The 20,789-nt window shown below is 35.9% G+C and overlaps 1 protein-coding gene across 2 annotated transcripts; it reads left to right on the plus strand.

Annotated features, from left to right (window-relative positions):
- The first annotated feature begins 3,545 nt into the window (after nt 1-3,545).
- LOC128999944 (sprouty-related, EVH1 domain-containing protein 2-like) lies at nt 3,546-20,750 on the plus strand. 2 transcript variants are annotated; one of them, XM_054426736.1, is made up of 7 exons: nt 3,546-3,893; nt 13,314-13,506; nt 15,284-15,452; nt 17,794-17,819; nt 18,417-18,653; nt 19,320-19,471; nt 20,190-20,750. In XM_054426736.1, exons 1-7 carry the CDS (start codon nt 3,874-3,876, stop codon nt 20,314-20,316), a joined length of 924 nt encoding a protein of 307 aa, XP_054282711.1. In that variant the 5' UTR covers nt 3,546-3,873; the 3' UTR covers nt 20,317-20,750. The 2 variants fall into 2 exon arrangements, with proteins under 2 accessions (XP_054282711.1, XP_054282710.1); XM_054426735.1 differs by having other exon boundaries at nt 3,548-3,893; nt 17,764-17,819.
- Nucleotides 20,751-20,789: the final 39 nt, after the last annotated feature.

The following is a 20,789-nucleotide window of genomic DNA, read 5'->3' on the forward strand; positions in this document are numbered from 1 at the left end:
GCAATTTTGAATTTAGCTTATGACTCTTATTCAAGTTCATGTAATGTGAAATAATGAATAAAAAATGTTTTGACTTTGATTACTCTGTATGGGTCATACTAAAAACAAGTTTTGTTAATAACTCATAATATGCAAAAATTTTATTTCCTATCATAAATCACATAATGTTAATTGATGAAATGTCAAATTTGTTACTTTTATAAGTTTTTGTTTCATTAAGTTGTGTCATTTTGATTTGTTGACATATATTTATTGATGAAATGAAATGAAATGATATTTATTCGTCTATAGACATTATTTACATTATATTTACAGGTCTGGCCCATACAATGGTCTTGTATACATAGTAATTAATTTGAGTTTTTACCAATATCATGCTAGTTATTGGCTATTATGAATTACCTACACCCTACACTGTAGGGTGCCTGCTGCTACTTCATTGGCAGAACAACTAGTTTATTTTGTAATGCTGTGACCATTTAATTTTGTTTCTAGATTATGGTCATTTTGGAATTAGTCTGAAATTTAACACGAAAGGATTCAGGAACGTAGGTAACTAAAACATGAACCATGCACAGTTAGAGAAGAGTACAGGTTATTGTATCCCTAATTTTATCTTTATCTTCATATTTAAGGACCGTTCTCGCACTCCATCTCTAACTATAAAAATCTATATAAAAAAGTCCCTGATGTCCACAACTCTACTTTTTCAAAAAACATCTTTTGAAATTCAGCAAATTATGTTCAACGGTATTTAACTGTTTTAGTGAACCTTTTAAGCAGGGTCGAAACATAAACAGGAATTTAAAATAATTTGTTATAAATACATGCTATTAGCCTACAGTCATCACTGACCACTGGCCAGTGGCCACTGGCAGTCCTGACTGAGTTGATACTGCTCTGCTAGTATTTCAAGCCCCCTGGTTATACTGTAACTCTCTGTAACTGTAATGAAATTAATTTGGAAAGTAAGTTATGTAATAAATATGTAAATGTACGACAATTAATTATTTGGCAATGAATTGTTAGGTAAATAGGTAATTATTAGTGAAGCCGTAAAACTTTAAGCATCTTTCCGCCAAATTACTGAGAAAAGTTCCAATGTCGGTGGTTGCGAGGTGCGCTAAACTGCTATGAAACCTTACTTTTTCGTAAGAACACAAAATTATCTTTTGCTTATTACTATCATAGAAAAACATACGTTGGTTAGCATTAGTTACTACTGTACGCTTAGGGTTTATTGGATCATAGATATGGTTTTAATACAGAAAAAGCTTAATTTCGTATACATAATGTCTCCTATTTATTTTTATTTGTATTTCTGATTGCACCATTTAAAAATTTGTTTTTTTTATTAGATGGTAATGCTGTCAAAGCAGTTGTTACATGTTGAAATGGTTTTTACTGCAAGTGGATTTTTCATCTTAAATGAAAGTCTCGTAACTTCTGTAAGTAAATTTATCTTGCTACAATCTAAGTCTAAGTTATTTATAAAAAGAAAAAAAACACTGTCGTATCAAAAGTACACAGGACTCATAGGGGCGTTCCACAACCGGGTTCTCGAAAGGGGCATTTCCTGGAATTTTCAGTTTAAGCCAAACTGAGGCCAAACTTACCATCTACTTCTCACAAGTGCGGGATTTAGGGTACTTGCCGCGGCCAAATTAACCCAATCGCCAAGCGGCCCCTCTCCCTTTAGGTGGAACTTCCCCGCGATTACGGTAAAATCGTGGTGGACCTCTCCCGCGGGCGATCACTAAGACATAATCATCGTCACCCGCAATCACAGAAAATTTGCAAATATCTCCTGCGATCAAGGGGACATCATTACAAGCGATCGCGTGGCGTCTTTGTACAATACCACTGCGGCCCTAGGCCATACTACATTCATATTTAAACAGATTTTAATATTTATTGAAGGTGTGCATTGCAGGCTTAATGTATTAAATTATAACATATTGCTAATAACAATTGATAATTAGCTATTAAAGTCAGTATCAGTATAACTGATCATGATCAAAATCCAAAATGCGATCTCGGTGTATTGTAACCTCACTACCTACAGCAGAGCGTTGATTATCACCCAACATATTATCGATTATTGCCCGGTCATCCGAAACGTCACCGAAAGGCCGATCACCGGCGTTGACGCGATCGCAAGAGACGAGCAGCGATGGCGCCGAAATCGCAAGAGACAATAAAAGCTAATAAAACGTGTAAACGTAAACATAAAACAATTTATTTCAATGGTTGCTTATTTCTACATAAATACAAAGCTAAGCCTAGTTTTATCAATTAATTAATAAATTATGGGCGTGAAAACAATTTAAAAATAAATAAATCGGTGGTTGATTCCAAAGGTATACTGTTTACAGGACTAGGTAATGTAAATCAAACTTCTCTACCCAAGGTAGTCGGAATTGGCCAGGTAAAGTAAACAACGAAGTTATGTTTATTTATTAATTAGTAAAAAAAAAACATTAAGCAGAATTTGAGGGATTTTATGAACTTGTTCTGTTCCCCAGTCAGTATCAAAAAGGGCCGAGTCTCGTTGAGGCTCGTGCTTTGCATTTCGATGAGCTATGGGCACGATAAACATTTTTCCACCCACCCCCCCCCCCCCCCATCACAACCATTCCTTACTGGGGAATCGTCCTTTTCCTTATCCTCCCAAGTCCCAACGACCAAAAAAACCTCTTGCACCCCTGGGCCCAATCCCACTAGTCCAATCTACAAAAGCGGTCCTGGTTTCGTTATTATTGACTTCGAATAGTTGGAGTTGGAATAGACTCCTTAAACTATTGTATCGACATCCATTTATTGTTGTTGTTCATTTGTCAGGTGTCACGATTATCATTGATGAAACATACTCCCTTGGTTGATCTACCGTATGCTAAGTTAATATTAAAGATGCTACTAGTAAGTGTGAGAGTTAGATTGAGAGTATGCGGCGTCCCCATCTCAATGCGATTGATAATTAATTGATGATTGATAATTGACATGATTGATATTTTCAGGTGTTCGCTGCTATATCAACACAGTTGGTTATCCTCCTGCAATTCCAAATGTCCTCAAGCAACCAGAGCAGCGAGAATGATTGATAATTAATTTATCATCAGTACATCGCACTTAACGTTACTTCATTCAAACAATATGCAGAAAATAATCGTGCGTTGTTTTATCTATGGTAATGTTTCTTTCATATTATCCTTTACCTTTGGGTCGATCCACTTCCAGCAGATACCAAAAATAAAGCATAAATAATTATTTGTTCAATGTAAGCTACGATTATTGACTCCTACCGATTGTTCAAGTATGCTTTTCATAAATATCTAAAAGTACAAAATCTGTACATTTTCATTACAAATATTGATTTATGCCTAAGCCTAATCAAATAAGGAATTAAATTTTATCTGACCAAGTGCTACCAAAAATGTAATTAAGTAATTTGCCATTTGTCATTTTTATATATACTCTATGAACACTTTTGAAGTTCTCTTTTCCTGAAATATTGTGATTAGAGTATGCAACTGTTCAGCTTTTCTGTAGTTATCTAAATGTGCAAAAATAAACTTCAGTATGGTGGATATGTCATTTGTTGTAATCAGGTTCGATTTCCCTTTGATGAAAACATTTCATTAATCACTATTAAATTGAGGCTTTTTATGAATCGAGGTCTGAATTTTTTTGTGCCATTCCCCATTGAGTCCTTGAACAGCTTTGTCATGCGTCATACGTAAGTGTTAGTTAAACGCGCATGTCCAGGCTTACTTCCTGCCTGTGCAAGTCGTGGTTAATGTATCTTATATGCTTCGAAAATGGTGGTAAAAGGAACAAAATGGGGGAAAAGTAGGTTGTTTCACCGTGTGAACAATGACAGAAGATTTTGAAGAGTAAGTACAACAACTACCGTACATTTAGGCCATCTTCCATTAGTGTTATTATGGGCGTATACTTCGGTACAAAATTGGGGCTAGGTCATGGTAGGCATATCTTTCTATGCCTAATATTAAAGGGTCAGTCAGCTAATCGTTAAATTAATGTTTTATTACATTTAAATTATTATTTACTAACCTACAGTTATGTTCTACCAGCTATTAGATATCAAGATTGGCAAGTAAAGTGACCTCCTAAAAGGCAATGCCATCTGTAAAGACAGAGCCTAGATGCCAAACTCAAACATGTAACTTGTGTATTTTGATGAGGAATATTTCAAAAGCGTTTTTAATCACAGTACATTTTATTATGGTTTATTACTAAACTATGGTTTTTCATAAACTTGTGTTCAAAAATTCATATTTAAGCTTAGCCAATAGGCATCTAGGCCTAGGCTAAGCAGCTCAATTACTATGTTGCAGGGACAATAAATTATTCTCCCTTAACTTAGTTTTAAATATTTAGGCCTTCTATGTTTGTTATCATGTGTCTATTTTGTCCCATTTAACTTATCCTAAGTGGGTTTAAGTTACATTGTTGAAACAATAAGTTTTTCAACTGATGATAATCAAATTCTTGTTGTAAAGAGGCTGGTTTTCCTGAAGTCACCGTGTGAATTACCATCACTAACTTATATTCATATGATTGGATTGTGTGATGTTTACTCTGTATACATTTATTTTAAACTAACTAGGTAGGCTAGGCCCTATCTTACCGGTAAGTTACCAGCTTAAGACAAAACCAATTTTGTCTAGGCCATTGGATTGTGTGATGTTTATTCTGTATACATTTATTTTAAACTAACTAGGTAGGCCCTATCTTACCGGTAAGTTACCAGCTTAAGACAAAACCAATTTTGTCTACAAGTTAAATAACTTAACTTAACTTGATAAGTTTTAAGAAAACCTTATCAACTAAATAACTAAGGTCTAGGCCTAACTTAAATGAACTTTTCAGAACAATGAACGTAGCCTAAGTTTAATAAAAAATGGCAAAGGCCTGGGCATAAATTGAACTAGGCCTAATTAACCTACAAATTGTGTTCAAAATAACTTACCTAACCTACATCTAGCCAATCCTAAGGCGCTCATTTCCCTATGTTCTTACTTAGGCTTGACATCAGGATTCAACGCATTGTAAATTATAGGCTATGCCTTATTTGAAGTAAGTTATGGAGATCTTTATTCAGATAGGTACAACTAATAGCCTACTAGCCACAGTGAGCCATTTTTTTTTACTTGATGAAAAAACTGTCAGCTACAACTTTAAGCTTGGTAGCCTAAAGGTAAAAAAAGTAATGAAAGTGATAAATAAATTATTAATTTTATGTATTATAATACCTATATTTACAACCCAGGTGTTTCCTAGGTACAATATTTTAGATTGGCGTGAACGCCAAAAAACACAGTTTTTCCAAAAATTTAACTTAGGCCTTAGTTACTTATAAGTTACCTAATACGTACATTTTAAAAACTATTAAGTTAAACATAAGTTATTTTTTTAGTAGGTCCTATATACCTGCTAAGTTAATGTACAAAATTTCATCAAAATCCAAGATGGTCAGGTTGAGAGCCCAGTTGATTTGACATGGAATGACCCATAGTACCGTAGTCTACAGTACAAGTACAATAGAATATGTCAACCACAGGCGTATTTAGGGTGACCCTAAAGGGGGGGTTACACCAAGGGGTCTGGGGGTTAAAACAATCACAATTCAAGTTTAAGGGGGAGGGGTTCAAACCCCTAAACCCCCCATATGCCACTGACGTTGCAACAATTATCTTTATCTAAATATGTAACTTAAGGCCTACAAGCAAGAAGTGCAATATAACAAGCGGGGCGGTCTGAAATGATCCAAGCAACAAAACACTCCGACACAAAAAGTGAATCTGAGAGAAAAGTCAAAACAAGACAAGGGCGAAACCCATGGACAAACTGACAAAATCAAACTTAAGTCAGATTATAGCCTACAATCAACTTTTGCAATATTCTTTGGTCCTACGGTAAATAAATCATTGGTAGAGAAGAGTGGATTTTTCAATAGAAGATCCCAGAGGTTATTTTTGAATTTGGAAAAGTCTGGCTCAAGGCTGAACAAATAATTGGATTTTAAAGTTTGAAACTCAGTTGGTCAGAGTTACATATGTAGTGTTTAAATCTAATCTTAAAAACGGAATTGTCACTGTTCCTGATATTGCGAGTATGATTTATCACCTCTTCTATGCAAGGTTCCATTTTTTTCTTAACATTCAAGAAACAACATCATATTAACTGTATACTGTCATTATACCTTCTCATAATAAAAATTGGTTTGCAACCAGCATCATAGTCAGCATTCAGCCTAGAGTCCAAATTGACTTTCTTTGGATTCCAAAGAAATTTTTTGTATCTGTGGCTCCACCCCAGTGTGTGACGCCATACAAAAAAGTGCCTAAAAAAAGCTAGATACAGTAGACTCCCTCTTATCCGGACATCAGTTTAATCGGACTACACTCGGCGGAAAAGGCATCTCTTTAACCGGACAATTTTCATCAGCACATTGGTTAAACCGGACTAGATCGGCAGGAAGTAGGCAGTACTGAAACGACTGTTCTCGTGGGAAAGATTTGAGACCAGTGATCACGTGCCTAAATACAATGCTCTCCTAAATTTAAGTCGAATATCACAGTTGACAGTCCGTTTTAACGAGTTTTTGGGGACGTCGGTTTAACCAGAAAACCCGTTACCTGGACTGGCCTCGGTCCCGAGGAGTCCGGATAAGAGGGAGCCTACTGTAGGTCCTCGATAGGTATTCTTTACTAACACAAACTTTGAGATTTGTTTGTAAAAACAACCTTAGACAACTTACAGCAGACAGTTGCTATGTGAGGGCCCCATGTTAGCTTTGTGTCAAGAGTGATACCAAGGACCTTAGCAGAGGTAACCTCAACTTCCACATGTTTGAATCTAAATATTATGGATTAGGTTTTTGAGGCATTTAAGGACAAAAAATTAGTCTGGATCCAAACATATTTCAATTGTAACATAAACTTCAATCGTGAAACGGTAATGTACGCTGATGACACAACTCTTCTATTTATGCATGACTTACCACAAGAATTACACTCCAACATCTTATCCTCAACAGACAAAGCACTGTAGTACTGCCTTCAAAATCACCTGGCCATTAATCCATAAAAAACAACTCAGTTAAATTTTAGCCGAAAACGTGAACAAATCAAAGAAATTCCTGAAATAACCGTTGAAAAAACTCAAAACTGCTTGGCCTGACAATTGATGAAGACCTCTCCTGGAACGACCATATACACAACCTGACCAAGAAACTTGCATCTGGGGTCTATGTAACAAATAGGATGAAATGGATAGAAGGTCTGAAAATGGCTAAGACAGCATACTATGCTGTAATAGGATCACCTGATAAGGTATGGCTTAATATCATGGGGAGGAACATCAGAGGCAAACCTGGTAAAGTCCTGGTGCTCCAGAAAAAAACCCGTCAGGACACTCTCCGGCCATGAGCTCTTAGACAGCTGCAGGGGAGCATTTAAATCCCTTTAGCTCCTAACAGTGACAGCACTCTACATCCATGGAGTTGTCCTGTACACAAAAAAACTGAAGCTTCCCAGAAATGAGAATTTTCACTCCTACCACACCAGAAGAGCGGCCGACTACAGCCTACCGCCACCACACTACACAATACCTTAGCAGAAAACCCTCTATATTGGCCGCAAAATCATCAACTCTCTTTCAAACAACCTCAAGAATGCAACAGGAAACCAACTCAAACAGCGACCGGTGTACTCCCTTTTAAGGAATTTTTGACCAATTATAAACTTTCAATACAAAGAAAATGTAAGCTGTCAAACAATCTAAATGACATTCTAGATTTTTGTGACGCCATTGTATTTCTTAACGAAATTACAAATTAAGGAGACTGTCTATTGTCTAACTCAATAAGTCAGTAGATAATCCTGATTTTCGTTTTCTTTCCTTTAAATTAGCAGTTGATAATATAGATTTTTCCAATTACACAGAAAGTGATTTTGTTAAGAAAAGTGACTGGTCCAATTAAATTTAATAGGTTGGCTTGGTAAATTTCTACAATATTAGGGAATAAGGAATGAGTATGAGAGACCAATGGGACTGTGCATTAAATTGACAATATGAACACCTCTACAGGGGAGGGAGACAAGTTAAAACGGGTCCGCGGAATTGGCTAACTCTGGAACTCGCTAACCCCATGTTAAACGCCCTATCTTCAAATTTGGTCGATGAGAGGAACTCACTAACTTGTTCGGTTTCGGAATTGGCTAACTCCGGAACCCGCTAACCCGATCTAGAGCCGGGTTAGCGAATTCCGTCCTCGTACGGAAGTCGCTAACTCGGTCCCTCGGCGGAACTCGCTAACTCCCAATCAGAAGCCTCGCGGGCCGTCCAATGGGAGCCAAGCACGAAGATTTTTAGCCAGTGATGCCGAAAGTGTAGTACCTATATCGGTACCATAATGTCGTATCCTATGAATAATTAGGATTAAGAGCAACGTAGTCATTAAATAAATATATATTCAGAAGTATGTTTAATATTATTCTCATGATTATTAGGGTAGAAAATGCATTATAGTCTTCCCATAGACTAACCAACACAATTAAACTTTACATCCCATTGTAAACTTTGTAGCTCGTTGTTCGTGTCTAGTTCATGTCCGGTGACACTGATCGCTAGTGTCGACGAAATTGTGTTTCTATTATTTTATAGTTAACTTTATGATTTGTTCTTTACTGTTTGGTTATATAACTAGGGGACGTGTTCTGTTATTAGTTGTGATTAGAACGTTTTCTTTGGTTAAACGAGGTTTTAAATGACTGAAAACAAGAAACAATTGTAAACAAAACACGACCTCTAAAGACAGTGCGCCGTTCTAACTCTACCGTCTAAAGACTGTTTTTCAACGTTCTAGATCTAACAATAAAACTGTCTTCAGCTGATCCACAAGGATGAGAAATGCACTAATATAAGGGTGTATGTTTTATATGTGGTTTTCTTACTTAAATAGTAGCTTATTGGGATGCAAAAAGATAATACTATACATTTAATTTGGATCTTTTACATGTTATGAAATATCTATTTTCGTAGTTCACCGTTTGTTTCTTTTATTCAAATAAATACCATTTTGTGAACTTCTGCAAATAAAATTATTAAGTTCGTATTATATATACTGGGCTTGTAACCTTGAATCATATATCATGGTAAAATTTACTCGTTAAGCGTCATTGTACATAAATACATTGTAGTGGTAATGTATTTTTTTTTTAATAGAGCTATTGAATTTTAATAAATATTGATCAAGACATTATAAAGTGGTAGGCCTAATGTATTCATGGATTGCATTACAAATTTATTTGTCTATGCATAAATACAACTTGTAAATTTCTGTTATCTTAGGCTATTAGTTAGAACTCGGGTCATCCTCTTAAATTGTTTTTATTAATATTAATTTTACGTCTTTCAGTAGGCCTACCTTTTAAAAGTCTGGAGTTTTTATGGTTCTAAATGGACCCAGTCGTTCTTGTTTGTTATAATTTTTATGAATGGTGGCCATAGCTAAAATTACCTGATCTTATCCAAAAACAAAGCTATTGTCTATTGAGTAGTTCAGTACCGGGGAACGGGGAATTGAGCAATGGCTTGGTATAGTTTATTTCGATTGTGAAAGCAATATAAAGGAAACCCAACACTCAAATCAGGAAAATCCGTCATGTCGTTGATTAAGAATCAACGAATTATCAACGTGAATTAAAATAAACCTGTCACGATTTATTATATGAATATTACATCTTCTCCTATTATTTACTAGTGATGCTTAGGTGTACAATCTAAAAACTGTTTTAAAACATGTAACATTATTACTAAACAATTCAAAACATTTTAGAATTAGGCAACTATTTACTAGTAGGCCTACAATGCTTTGGTTTAAACTATTAGGAATAGATTTAGGCCTCTACAGCTATTCTATAAATTGATATGAAACTTAGGCCCCTATTACACGAGGTAGCCTGGCGACGTCGCCAGCGCCAGTAGCTGGCGACGCACTGGCCACCAAACCTCCAGTTGAGTAGCCAGAATTTTACCGCCGTGGCGCCGTTGTTGTGAGTGCTTGTCTTGCACTTGTACTTGTTATGAGCGGTGTTTACAGTGAATAATGAGTGATTATAAGTATCTTCTCCTTCTGTTACTTCTGAAGAAAAGGAGGCAAAGGAAGAGAAAAATGTACGTTCATCCAATGCTTAATGCAAGAGAATCAAAAGGGTTATATTACACCCTTTTTGATGAGCTCTGTGCGGACAATAAAAAATGTTTCAATTATTTTCGTATGTCACAATCCAGTTTCTTCGAGTCATAAAGGATGATATAGACATTTTATCAACTGAAGTGAACGATTCACACACTCACAACACAACAGAACGCAACACAACAGTGTGCAAGTACCCCCGTGATATGAACTGACCGAGTGGCGACGTGATACTGGCGACCTAGTGTAATAAGCTCCATATGCTACAACGCAGCGTCGCCAATATGGGTAGCCAGTGGCTACCGCAGTGGCGACGGGGCTCGGTAGCCAGTCGGTCGCCAAAGTGTGGCTGCGTCGCTGGCTACCCTCGTGTAATAACATCCATAAGAATCAATGCCCCATGACAAGCTGAGTAGCCAGTTTGGTTGCTGGCGACGTCGCCAGGCTACCTCGTGTAATAGGGGCCTTAGTCTATGTCATATTTGTACACGTTGGACGATTCAACGACGAACATTTAATTTTAAATCTATGAATTAGTTATGAAAGTTACGATTCTTGATGACTGTATTAATTAATAGTTTTAGTTTATTACGACATTACGATTAAATTTGTTTTCCGTGTTTGAGAACTTGCGTGTATTTTAGCTTAATTTCGTAGAGGTTTAATTATTTAGTACCTATTAAACTGAATTTTCAATATTTTTCATATTCTATTATTTTCTTTTATACTGATGGCATTTATATTTAAGATCGAAATCATAAACATTTAATTGGCCATTGTACAGTTAAATAAAAAAAAACACTTTTTTATGATTTTTTTATTGTCTTTGAATTACTTTGGGCTAGTTATCTGTTAAAATTAGAATTGATAACAAATAACAATAACATTTACTGTATCTTCATTGACACTGACATTTTGAAATACGGCAGAGTGTACGATTATTTCGTCGTACAAGGTTGGCAACGCTCCGTGCAGTGGGCGCGGCCGGGTTAGCGACTTCCAGAGTTAGCGAATTCCGCCGCGAGACAAAATCGAGTTAGCGGGTTCCGGAGTTAGCCAATTCCTGACTGAGATGGTTAGCCAGTTCCGACACACGACCGAGTTAGCGAGTTCCTGAGTTAGCCAATTCCTACGTCTCATTAAAACTTAAATGCCGCTAAGCTTAGCATTTTCTTTGTTTTCCGGTTTGTACGAGGCTGATTCTGACTTACTAAACCTTGCTACTTAGTAGAAGTAGCAGTTGTTTAAGAGCTAAGTATAAGGGTGAGGTTCTAGGGTGATGCTAGGTTTTATCATTGACTTTTTGATATTGAGGTAGACATCCTATCTATTTGTGGCAGCTGTCTCAAATTTTTTTCAATAAAAAAAACATAGTTATGTGAGCCATATAGTCAAATAGGTCAAAATTTCAAATTTCAAAATTTAGGTGAGTGTGGCTCAGTTGGTAGCGTCACGGACTTCGGGCCCAAGGCAGTAGTGTCGTGGGTTTGGATCCTGGTTACTGCCACAAACTTTTATCAGTACAGTTCACCTTTGTACTGTACCGGCTCACCCCTTGCTTTGCTGGATACGCTCCACGCACAGATCTGTAGTCTATGTGGACGGGCAAATGCAAGGTTAAAAGGGGCCGCCAAAAAAATCAAATGCGCTAGTGTCTAAAATTTAATTTTCTATCTTATTTTCTGTTATCATACTGAGATAAAGGTGGAATTTGTATAAAAAAATTAGTCTTTCATTGATACCACAAAACACAGAATGATCTTCAATATCCTGTGCATAGACCAGTTCTTTATGAAGGATCACTAAGGTAGGCCTACATGCATAGGAAAATTTAAATTAACCTCCCAGGACAAATTAAAAGCTGAAGAAAATATTTTTTGTCATACTGCAGCAAAAACAGCCGTTTTTAATGCATGCGTTGCGGGTCCAAAGTAACATTTTTACTCTCTAGGGAGTAAAAATCATTTTTAGTCCCTAGGGAGTAAACACCAGTTGTTGTAAACAGTTGTAAATTCCGATTGTGGCAATGGTATCGATCTAAATTATTTATTGATTGATTTATTAGGTAAGCTTTTAGGCCATTGTTGTTGACCTCGGGCTAAAAAGAGTCACTTTAGGCCCTAGTGATGAAATATACTATTAACTTAAAAAAAAATTAAAGACTATTTCATGCTCTTGGGTCCTTACTCCCTAGATGATTTTCTAAATTAATATAGCATTAGGTATCATGTATTTAACTTATTTGAAAAAAGATTCTGCATTTAAGGTAGGTATTATGTGTTTTGACATGTCATAATGTTCTTGCAAGACAAAGGGGGTAAGTACATACATATTATGATAAGCTTATTTACTTTACACCCCCTTTGTCTTGTGAGCCACCGTTTATGTGTAAATTAATAACATCAAACATATGATGAATAAAAATTGTATCTAATTTTGTTGACGTGGCATTAAAGTAGCTATAGGCTACACAATAAGTCTCCTATTAGTTTGATTTGGTTGAAAAGTCAGAACATTTGACAGAAATCAGTAGGCCTAATTTATATCATCATAATACTTGGTCATACTTGGCTTAAAATACCTACTTTGTATGGTTGCCATTTCATCGAAAAGTAGCCTATTAAGTATTAAAAGTATTTTGACATAAAATCTGGGAATGGCAGGGCTTAGTTGAAAAAATTGCTTTTAAGAGAGCATTTATTTGATTTATACTTTTGATTAACTCTGTTATACATAAAACTAAACACCACTTTTGTCCTCAAAATTTTAAAGGTAACAACATTTAACCCCAATCACTAACCATTGCAATAATTACGTACCCAACATTAGAAATATGTATTTTAAGATTAGATTTCATGAACTATTAATTACACTCCATTTCCAGAACTTGTTATGGTAGGATAGTTTGAGCAGGTACCCAAATTTTTCCAAGCATATTTGTGACTTTTATATGGTGCCTTTATGCTGAATCCAAAAAGGCTGCTGAGGTGATGACAACAAGGGAGGTCAATTGCTTATATGGGAGGTGGGTGACCTGCCCAATGTGTCTGTCCTCATTTCTACATGTGTCTGTTGTGTTTTGTTACAGTGGGAACTACTTGGTCCGTGTGCGTGCTCAGGTGATGACGCGGGATGACAGCACGGGAGGCTGGGTGCCTATGGGAGGTGGCGGCCTGTCTAACGTGTCTGTCCGCAAACGAGGCCTATCCTCCGACCCGGCTGTCCCTGATGATGTCAAACACGAGTATCTCATATTCGGCAAACGGATATCAGATCAGTCTGTAAGTATCATATTGGCCTACTTAGTTTGTTCTTTTTGTTATATCTAGCACAAGGAGAAATTTGCACATATTTTTCAAGGAAATGTCTAAAATTTAGCCTAGTTATTTCCCAATAAGTCATATAGGTCTACAGTAATGCATTGGCCATATCAGTAAATACATAAATAATACAATTTGTCTTATGAAATAATTATAAATATTTAGCTAAGTGATGTAATGTAAATAATGTAAATTTTTGTGAGAAAGCACCGTTAATATTGTCCCAATGACAATGGCTTTTCTGGTTAAATACTTTTCCAGGATAGAATCAGCAACCATCAGAATTGAAGGTGATTCAAAATACCCACCTAACCCTCCCGATGATGATCGTTGCGGCCGATTAGGCTACTATTAAAGATCTATGTGAAACATCATCGTTGTGGGCTCGGCGATTGTGTAGTGCCTCATTAAATAGTACATATCTTAAGCTAGTGCACCAATAGGCCTACTTGTAATTTTTTGTTCCTTTCGTAGGAGTCCTTTTCTACAGAATGACATATTATTGTTTCATCATCTTTGGGTTCCTTTTTCTTCTTGGGTGGTTTGTTTCACTAGAGTCGTCAGCTGATTTCCAGAGCTATTTATGTTTCGATATACGGTAAACCAGTTTTGTGTCTCAAATTGTGAAATTCTCTCCCAGTTTTTTTTTTTGTTCAGTATTCATCTAAATTGAAGGTTAGAACAGTTTTGATGATAATGCCTGGTAAGCAAATCAATTTGATGGTTTTAACAAGGTTTTGAGGCTTTAAAACTTAGCCAAAATCAAATACTGTAGTCTAATGAGTCAATTATTTTTTGTTTTAATTGGAGGTTTATTTTTTTATATTTTTTATCTATTTTGGTCCTCAAAGTTAGACCTAGCCTATCGTGTAAAACTAAAGTGACTAAATTAAACCTTTGACTATTTGGAATATTCACTGTGCTAGGAGCTAGTCTAGGAGCTTACTTGGTTTATATAATCTAGGAGCACAAATTGTTTATAAATTTATATATTATGTAAATACGAAGTGTATTATTCAAGTAAAACCCCATAAACTATAGCCTACGTATTTTAAATAAATCTTCCAATGGATGAATTTTCCCCAAAAATGCCTGTTATTAAGTACAATAATTCTAGGGTGACTAGGGCTTTTTTTATGCCCCACCTTACCTTCACATTCTAGGACGCTAGGTTAGAACCTAGCGTCCTAGGATGCTGGCTAGAGCCAGGAACTGTTTTACACATTATTCCATACTAGTCCTAGAGAGTTGCGGCATTATCACAAGGATAAACTCCATTGGTAATTGGCGGAATTTAAACCCGGGACCTTGAGCTCCGAAGCTCCGTGCTCTACTACTAGACCTGTTCTCTCCCCTAGGGTTATTCACCTTTTATGTGTGTGTACCATTCAATTGTTTCCTCTGTATCTTGCTTCTCTGTTCCTACTTGTACAAGAATAGGCTCTAAGTTACTGAAGTTTCTTATTTCAGCAACTGCGCTGGAATAGAAAGATTCTTTTAAGAGGAATAAAGAGTTTGAGTTTTTAAGATTGTAAAGGATCAAATTTAGAAGTTTGATGATTGATTCAAATTTAGAATTTCAATTGTTTTTTTGCTATTTTTGTTGCTCTTCCTATTGCCTGACTGAAACATTGACACATACCCTTTTCTTGTTTTATATCCTGTTATAGACCTAAGCCATCGAGCTACGTCAAAGCATATAAATATCATTGTTTGATCTACTTATGTATTATTTCAGGTTGTATTAAGTTGTATAATTAAGAAAGACTTTGAGTACAACAAGGTTATGCCAACGTTTCACCATTGGAAAACAGGTGACAAGAAGTTTGGACTAACATTTCAAACAGCGGCAGATGCTCGAGCCTTCGACAAAGGAGTTCGGACAGCCGTTGAGGAACTCATCGAAGGTCTGTTTAATCTCTACATTTTGTTTCTCCCACAAAATGGAAAGAGTTAGAAATCTCCATACATACAAGTATTGCTTGCTCTACAAAGTCCTTGTTTTGTCAGAATGCAAGTATGTTAAAACAGAAATTAAACCTTGCTGAAAATTGGTTGTCTCATTTATTAAAATTAAACTGGTTTGAAAATACTAATTCAGTTGGATGTTGTGGATTGCTTTAATTTTACCATGGATAAAACATAAAACAGACTCCGTTAGTAGATTTCTCATTCTTATGGAAAAGCTGAAGCCAATTTTATTGTGTCTGGTGCTCTGTAGAAGTTGTGTTTTGTTTACAATTTTCTTGTTATTTCAATAATTTAAAACCTCTTTAACAAAATAAAACAATATATTGCATAAAACTCATCCCCTAGTTAGGCATAACCACACAAAATCACTAATCATAAAATTAACCCTAAAATTATAGAAACAGAATTTCGTCGACACTAGCAATCAGTGTCAACCGGACATCAACTAGACACGAAACGAGCTTCAATATTTACAATGTGATGAGAAGTGTACTTGTATTGGTTAGTCTATGATTTTACTTGCAGTGGTTTATTTGGTAACGCAACTCTTGACCTTATCCTACACCATCCAGTGAAGACTACTTCCCCAACTTTACAGGACTTCCCAGTTTTAGGAGCATCTAATTGCCAGGATAAACCAAGTAATAGATTAAGTAGAGGGTTACCAAAAAAAATAAAAACATCAAACAATAACAATATTTTCCATCAGTGAAATTATAAAAAAAAGATTTTTTTTTGTCAGCCCCTATAACTTCAAACTAAAACCAAAGTTTAAAAAGATCAACTATGTTGAAAAATTACAGAGTTTTACTTAGGCCTATTAATTATCTATACAGTAGAGCGTCGATTATCCAAAGCCCGGTCATCTGAAACGTTGGTTAACCAGAAGTCTGGATCACCGGTGTTGCTGCCGTTGCGAGAGAAGATCAGTGGCGTCGCTAATTCTCACAGATGTTGCCATGATCACGTACCAGTACAATAACCTCTGTTGCTGAGTCCACGAGATATGCTCACGAATGTTGCTACAATCGCAGTAGACAATCAAAACCAGTAAAAATGTATTTAAATGTAATCAATCAAAGTCAAAATAATGTAGGCTAGGCCATCTAATTTTTTACTGCCAATGACCCATTATCCAAAAAAATAATAAGCTATGAAAACACCTTCAATCCCCAATTGTTTAGGATAATCGACCCTCTACTGTAATTCTATTAATTTTTTTATAATCTTGTGTAATAAGTATTTGACCAAATCTTGTAGTGCAAGGACTTATATTATTATTATAATTGCTTATTGTTCGCTTCCCTCTCAATATTTTTTAAACTCTTTGCTACACTATCATATCGTAAGCAACACAACTACATGCTTTTAGCTTGAACTTGAACAATTAAGGGTAATGTTTAGGAGTTCAAATTTATATAATAAATTTATTTTGTTCTTATCCTATGCTGCTTATGGTGACATCATCTTTGTAAGTATTTAAAAGAACGTTATGTTAAAGAATGAAACCATTGTGCAGTTTGTTATGTCAACATTTTGAGTTGTTTATTTAGTATTTCTAAAGTTTACTATAATTATTGTCTCCATAAAATATACAGGGTGACAATTACGTCTTAGGACGACTTTATAACTTTAAAACTAAAAGAGATATTACAACCAAATTTTGCATGTCATGTATACACAATAAAGTTAGTAGCTTACTATTACCAGTAATGATATGCCAAATTTGGTTAAGATATCTCTTTTTGTTTTCGATTATCTCTTAAAGTTATAAACCCGTCCTAAGACTTCCAATCCACCTACTTTTTTGTAGGATTTCTGTTTGCTAGCCTGAACAGTAATTCAAGGAAATTAAAATATTTTGAAGTAAAGTTACTGTCTATGACTTTGTTTGTGTTATTATTTTATATAATCTTTTATTCATAGTGTGAACTCATCCTGAACAAAGATAAGCTTGCTCTACCCCTCAAAAATTCCAAATCGTGGCTTATAGAGCCCATCACAAAAAAGTAAGAATTTCTGTTACATGTCTATTTTAAAAGCAAAGTTAGTACGGTATTTAATAACGTTTTTGTTGGATCGTTGAAAAGATATCTCTATTAGCCCAAGATAGCAATTAGCCCAAGTGTTGATAAATACTGTTACTATTTGACAGGTAAAATAAAACCAAAAAGTAATTAGAACCTAACTGATGGTTAAAACTCAATTTTTGGCTTTAAGATTGACCTATTTGTTTATTGATTCCAGGAATTCATGGAATCCCTCGATGTATTCCAGATGTAGGAGACGACGATGTATTTATGGTAAGTATAGTTTTTGATGTTTGATCTGTGACTTTAGAGTTTTTTCTTTACAAAAAGTTGAAGATTGTTAAGTTGCTTTAACTTTTTTTGGTATTATACGGAGTCCACCCTTATACAGCGCGCTGCGGCGGTTATGGTAGGTAGGGTTATCATAAATAGAAAGTATGACTCATCTGATATTGTTCGATTCATAACGAAACGAGGAAAGTCCTACAAACGTATTTATGATATGGGTTATCATAAATATATTTGTAAACATAAAATAATTGTATTTTTTTACTTCGGCAGTTATGTTAGGTTGGGTACCTACTATTATTTATTCACTGCATGTATTATACCGGTAATATATTTTTTTGTACCAAAAATTACTAATACTAATGTATATCCCGAAAATGGAACCAAAGAAAAATTTTCAATGACTATTGAAATATGTTTCTAAGCAAACAGGGCCAATCATGCTAGAAAACACAAAATTTGGGTAATAATTTTTTATTATTTATATTTTTATAGAATTTAATTCCTTCATTATACAATGCTAGACACTATATTTGGCTATTAATTAATTATGTGTGTTACAATAATTAATGTTTTTGTCAGACACTGAATCTGCCTGCTGAGCGGGGGGATTCACGTTCGTCGTCGGACAGCAGTGGAGGTGGCAAGCCCATCCCCGCTCCTCCCCCCACCATACCCGAGCCTGAGAGCTACTCGTACGTTCAGCTCACGACAGTCCATGACTACATGTACCCTGTGGTGGAGGGGGAGGGGAGCCTCAAGAAACGAGCTCAACTCACACTACCGAATAAACGGAAAGAACGGTGCAGACACTGCCAGGTAAGAAAACTCGTAGAACTCCCTCCAACAAAAAATAAAATAAAATAAAGCACAAACATGCCCCACTAAACATCCCATACATTGTGGGTTCTCCCCCACTCTGACGTACAGCTACAGGATCTAAGCTGGGCAAAAATCGATATCCCTAATACAATAAGGGTTTTCTCCGTTGTATCACTTTTTTGCCATATTAAAACAATTAGGAAAATTGACATTCAATAGATATTTTTATACTGATTGTCCCAGTTACCGCATATCTTTTTCACTGCATGTATTAAACTATATTTTTTTGTACCAAAATTTTTCCCGAAAATGGAACCAATGAATAGTTTCCAACAACCGAGCAAGGCTCGGTCCCCCGGTACTTAATTTTATATACATATAACCTTTGTAGGCCTACTTATGATTAAGATAAGAACTTTTTAATCAGAGCTACTATTTCGCTATTCAAAGGTTTATTTTTCTATGTGCCTGGTCAAGGACGAATGCGTATTTTTAGTACAACATAGAGTTCGTGCGTTTCTTGGTGAAGCCTGGGGGGTGGGTGGTTAGAGTGGCTCTAAACCGGTTTTGTATGGGCTTCAACCCTACCCCCAGGCTTCACCAAGAAACGCACGACCTCTACTTTAGCAGGCTACAGAAGTTAATTTTAGTTTCTCACCTCAGGAACCGTACTCCAGTGAGACCAATGTGCGAGGTGCGTGTCCGTACGCACCAGATCCTGTCAAGACTACCATAGAGACTGCAGCGTGTCTGTGTCTGGCGCAGCGTGTATTGCAGGACGAACCCTGCGAGTGTAGCATCGGCTGTGGTAGAAGGTAAGGTTCTGACTGTGTTACAGCGGCAAGCATTATAAAAACATGTGTGGGCACTTTATAAATAGAATAACAAGTGGATAAAAATGATCTAACTACAAATTTCTTCTAGTTTGCAATCAGTTACTCTTTCATTAAGATTATTTATTACTCAGTTGTTGACAGCAACACACTGTTAATTGTTCAATTCAACAACCTGGGCATAGCAATGAGATGTCTATTAGAGATGGGAAATACCATTATTTTTCAATAACAGTCTGGAATATTCCTTAGCTTTTCGATAATAGGCAGTGCTTGATTTGCAAAAAATCAGGTTACGGAACTGTTTAATGTGATTAGTACCTATTTATGCCAATATTTTTATCTTTACACAAGAAAGGTACCAGAATGTTGTTCCACTTGATGTTGTACAAATCAAATCCAAATTAATTGGTGAAATAATACCATTATTTTTGTCACCTAACTTTCTTATCAACGATATTTAAGTCTGGTCACTGTAATAGGAAAACACAAAAAGTGTTATTTCACTTGCTCGTACTAACAGTTCCAATGACGTCACAGAGACAATCGTCATTCCTATGTATATAATTCCTACCTATATTAGTTCATTCAGGCGATCCAGAGGCCATTCCATCATGAAAAATAAAATTGCTAAGTGATCCTTTAGATGTTTCCCTCACACCCTCGTCCCACGGTGATAAAGCGTGGTACTATTTTGTAGGTGGCTGGCGCTGGCCCTGCTGTCCATACTGGTGCCGTGTCTGTGGTGCTACCCACCACTAAGAGCCTGTCACTTTTGCTGCGTCTCCTGCGGACTCTGTGGTGGCAAGCATCGGCCCGCCTCATAGCCCCACCCCCACCTCCGCACACCTCTTTGTATATTGGAATATTGAATGTTTATATTTATAAATAGATATATAGCCGGCGAATCTCGAGACGACACCTCGACTCGAACAAAAGCCAAGGATCATCTCGAGATTTTCCAGCAACGTATGACATCGCTGTCATAAAAAGACTCTGGACAACTAGGAGTTTTAAAAGTGCTGAGTTTGTGGACTAAAACGTCATCGAGTGGACTCGTGTGGCGTCGATATTGTTACTGTTAATAATCTATGATTTTTTTATTATTGTACATTTTTAGTAATGTAAATGTAAACGTTCATCACCTATCGTTTTTCGATTCATCGATTTTAGCTTCATTATCGATAAAATATTATTGTGTTAAGCTTAAATATTTATTATTTATACGAAATTATTATATATATAGGTTGTACACTCTTAATGACTCTTATTATTCCTTTTCCTTCTGAAATTTGGGAGC

This window comes from Macrosteles quadrilineatus, unplaced genomic scaffold, assembly GCF_028750875.1.
Source record: "Macrosteles quadrilineatus isolate MER2022 unplaced genomic scaffold, UCM_ALF_1.0 Scaffold_8__2_contigs__length_117827958, whole genome shotgun sequence".
NCBI classification, from domain to species: domain Eukaryota; kingdom Metazoa; phylum Arthropoda; class Insecta; order Hemiptera; family Cicadellidae; genus Macrosteles; species Macrosteles quadrilineatus.

What these genes read in the sequence shown, in the direction of transcription:
- LOC128999944 (XM_054426735.1), top strand. Translation starts at nt 3,874, where the DNA reads ATGACAGAAGATTTTGAAGA. An exon ending in ATGACAGAAGATTTTGAAGA is followed by an intron (nt 3,894 to 13,313) that starts GTAAGTACAACA and finishes GTTTTGTTACAG; the next exon opens with TGGGAACTACTTGGTCCGTG. An exon ending in CGTTGAGGAACTCATCGAAG is followed by an intron (nt 15,453 to 17,763) that starts GTCTGTTTAATC and finishes TATTGATTCCAG; the next exon opens with GAATTCATGGAATCCCTCGA.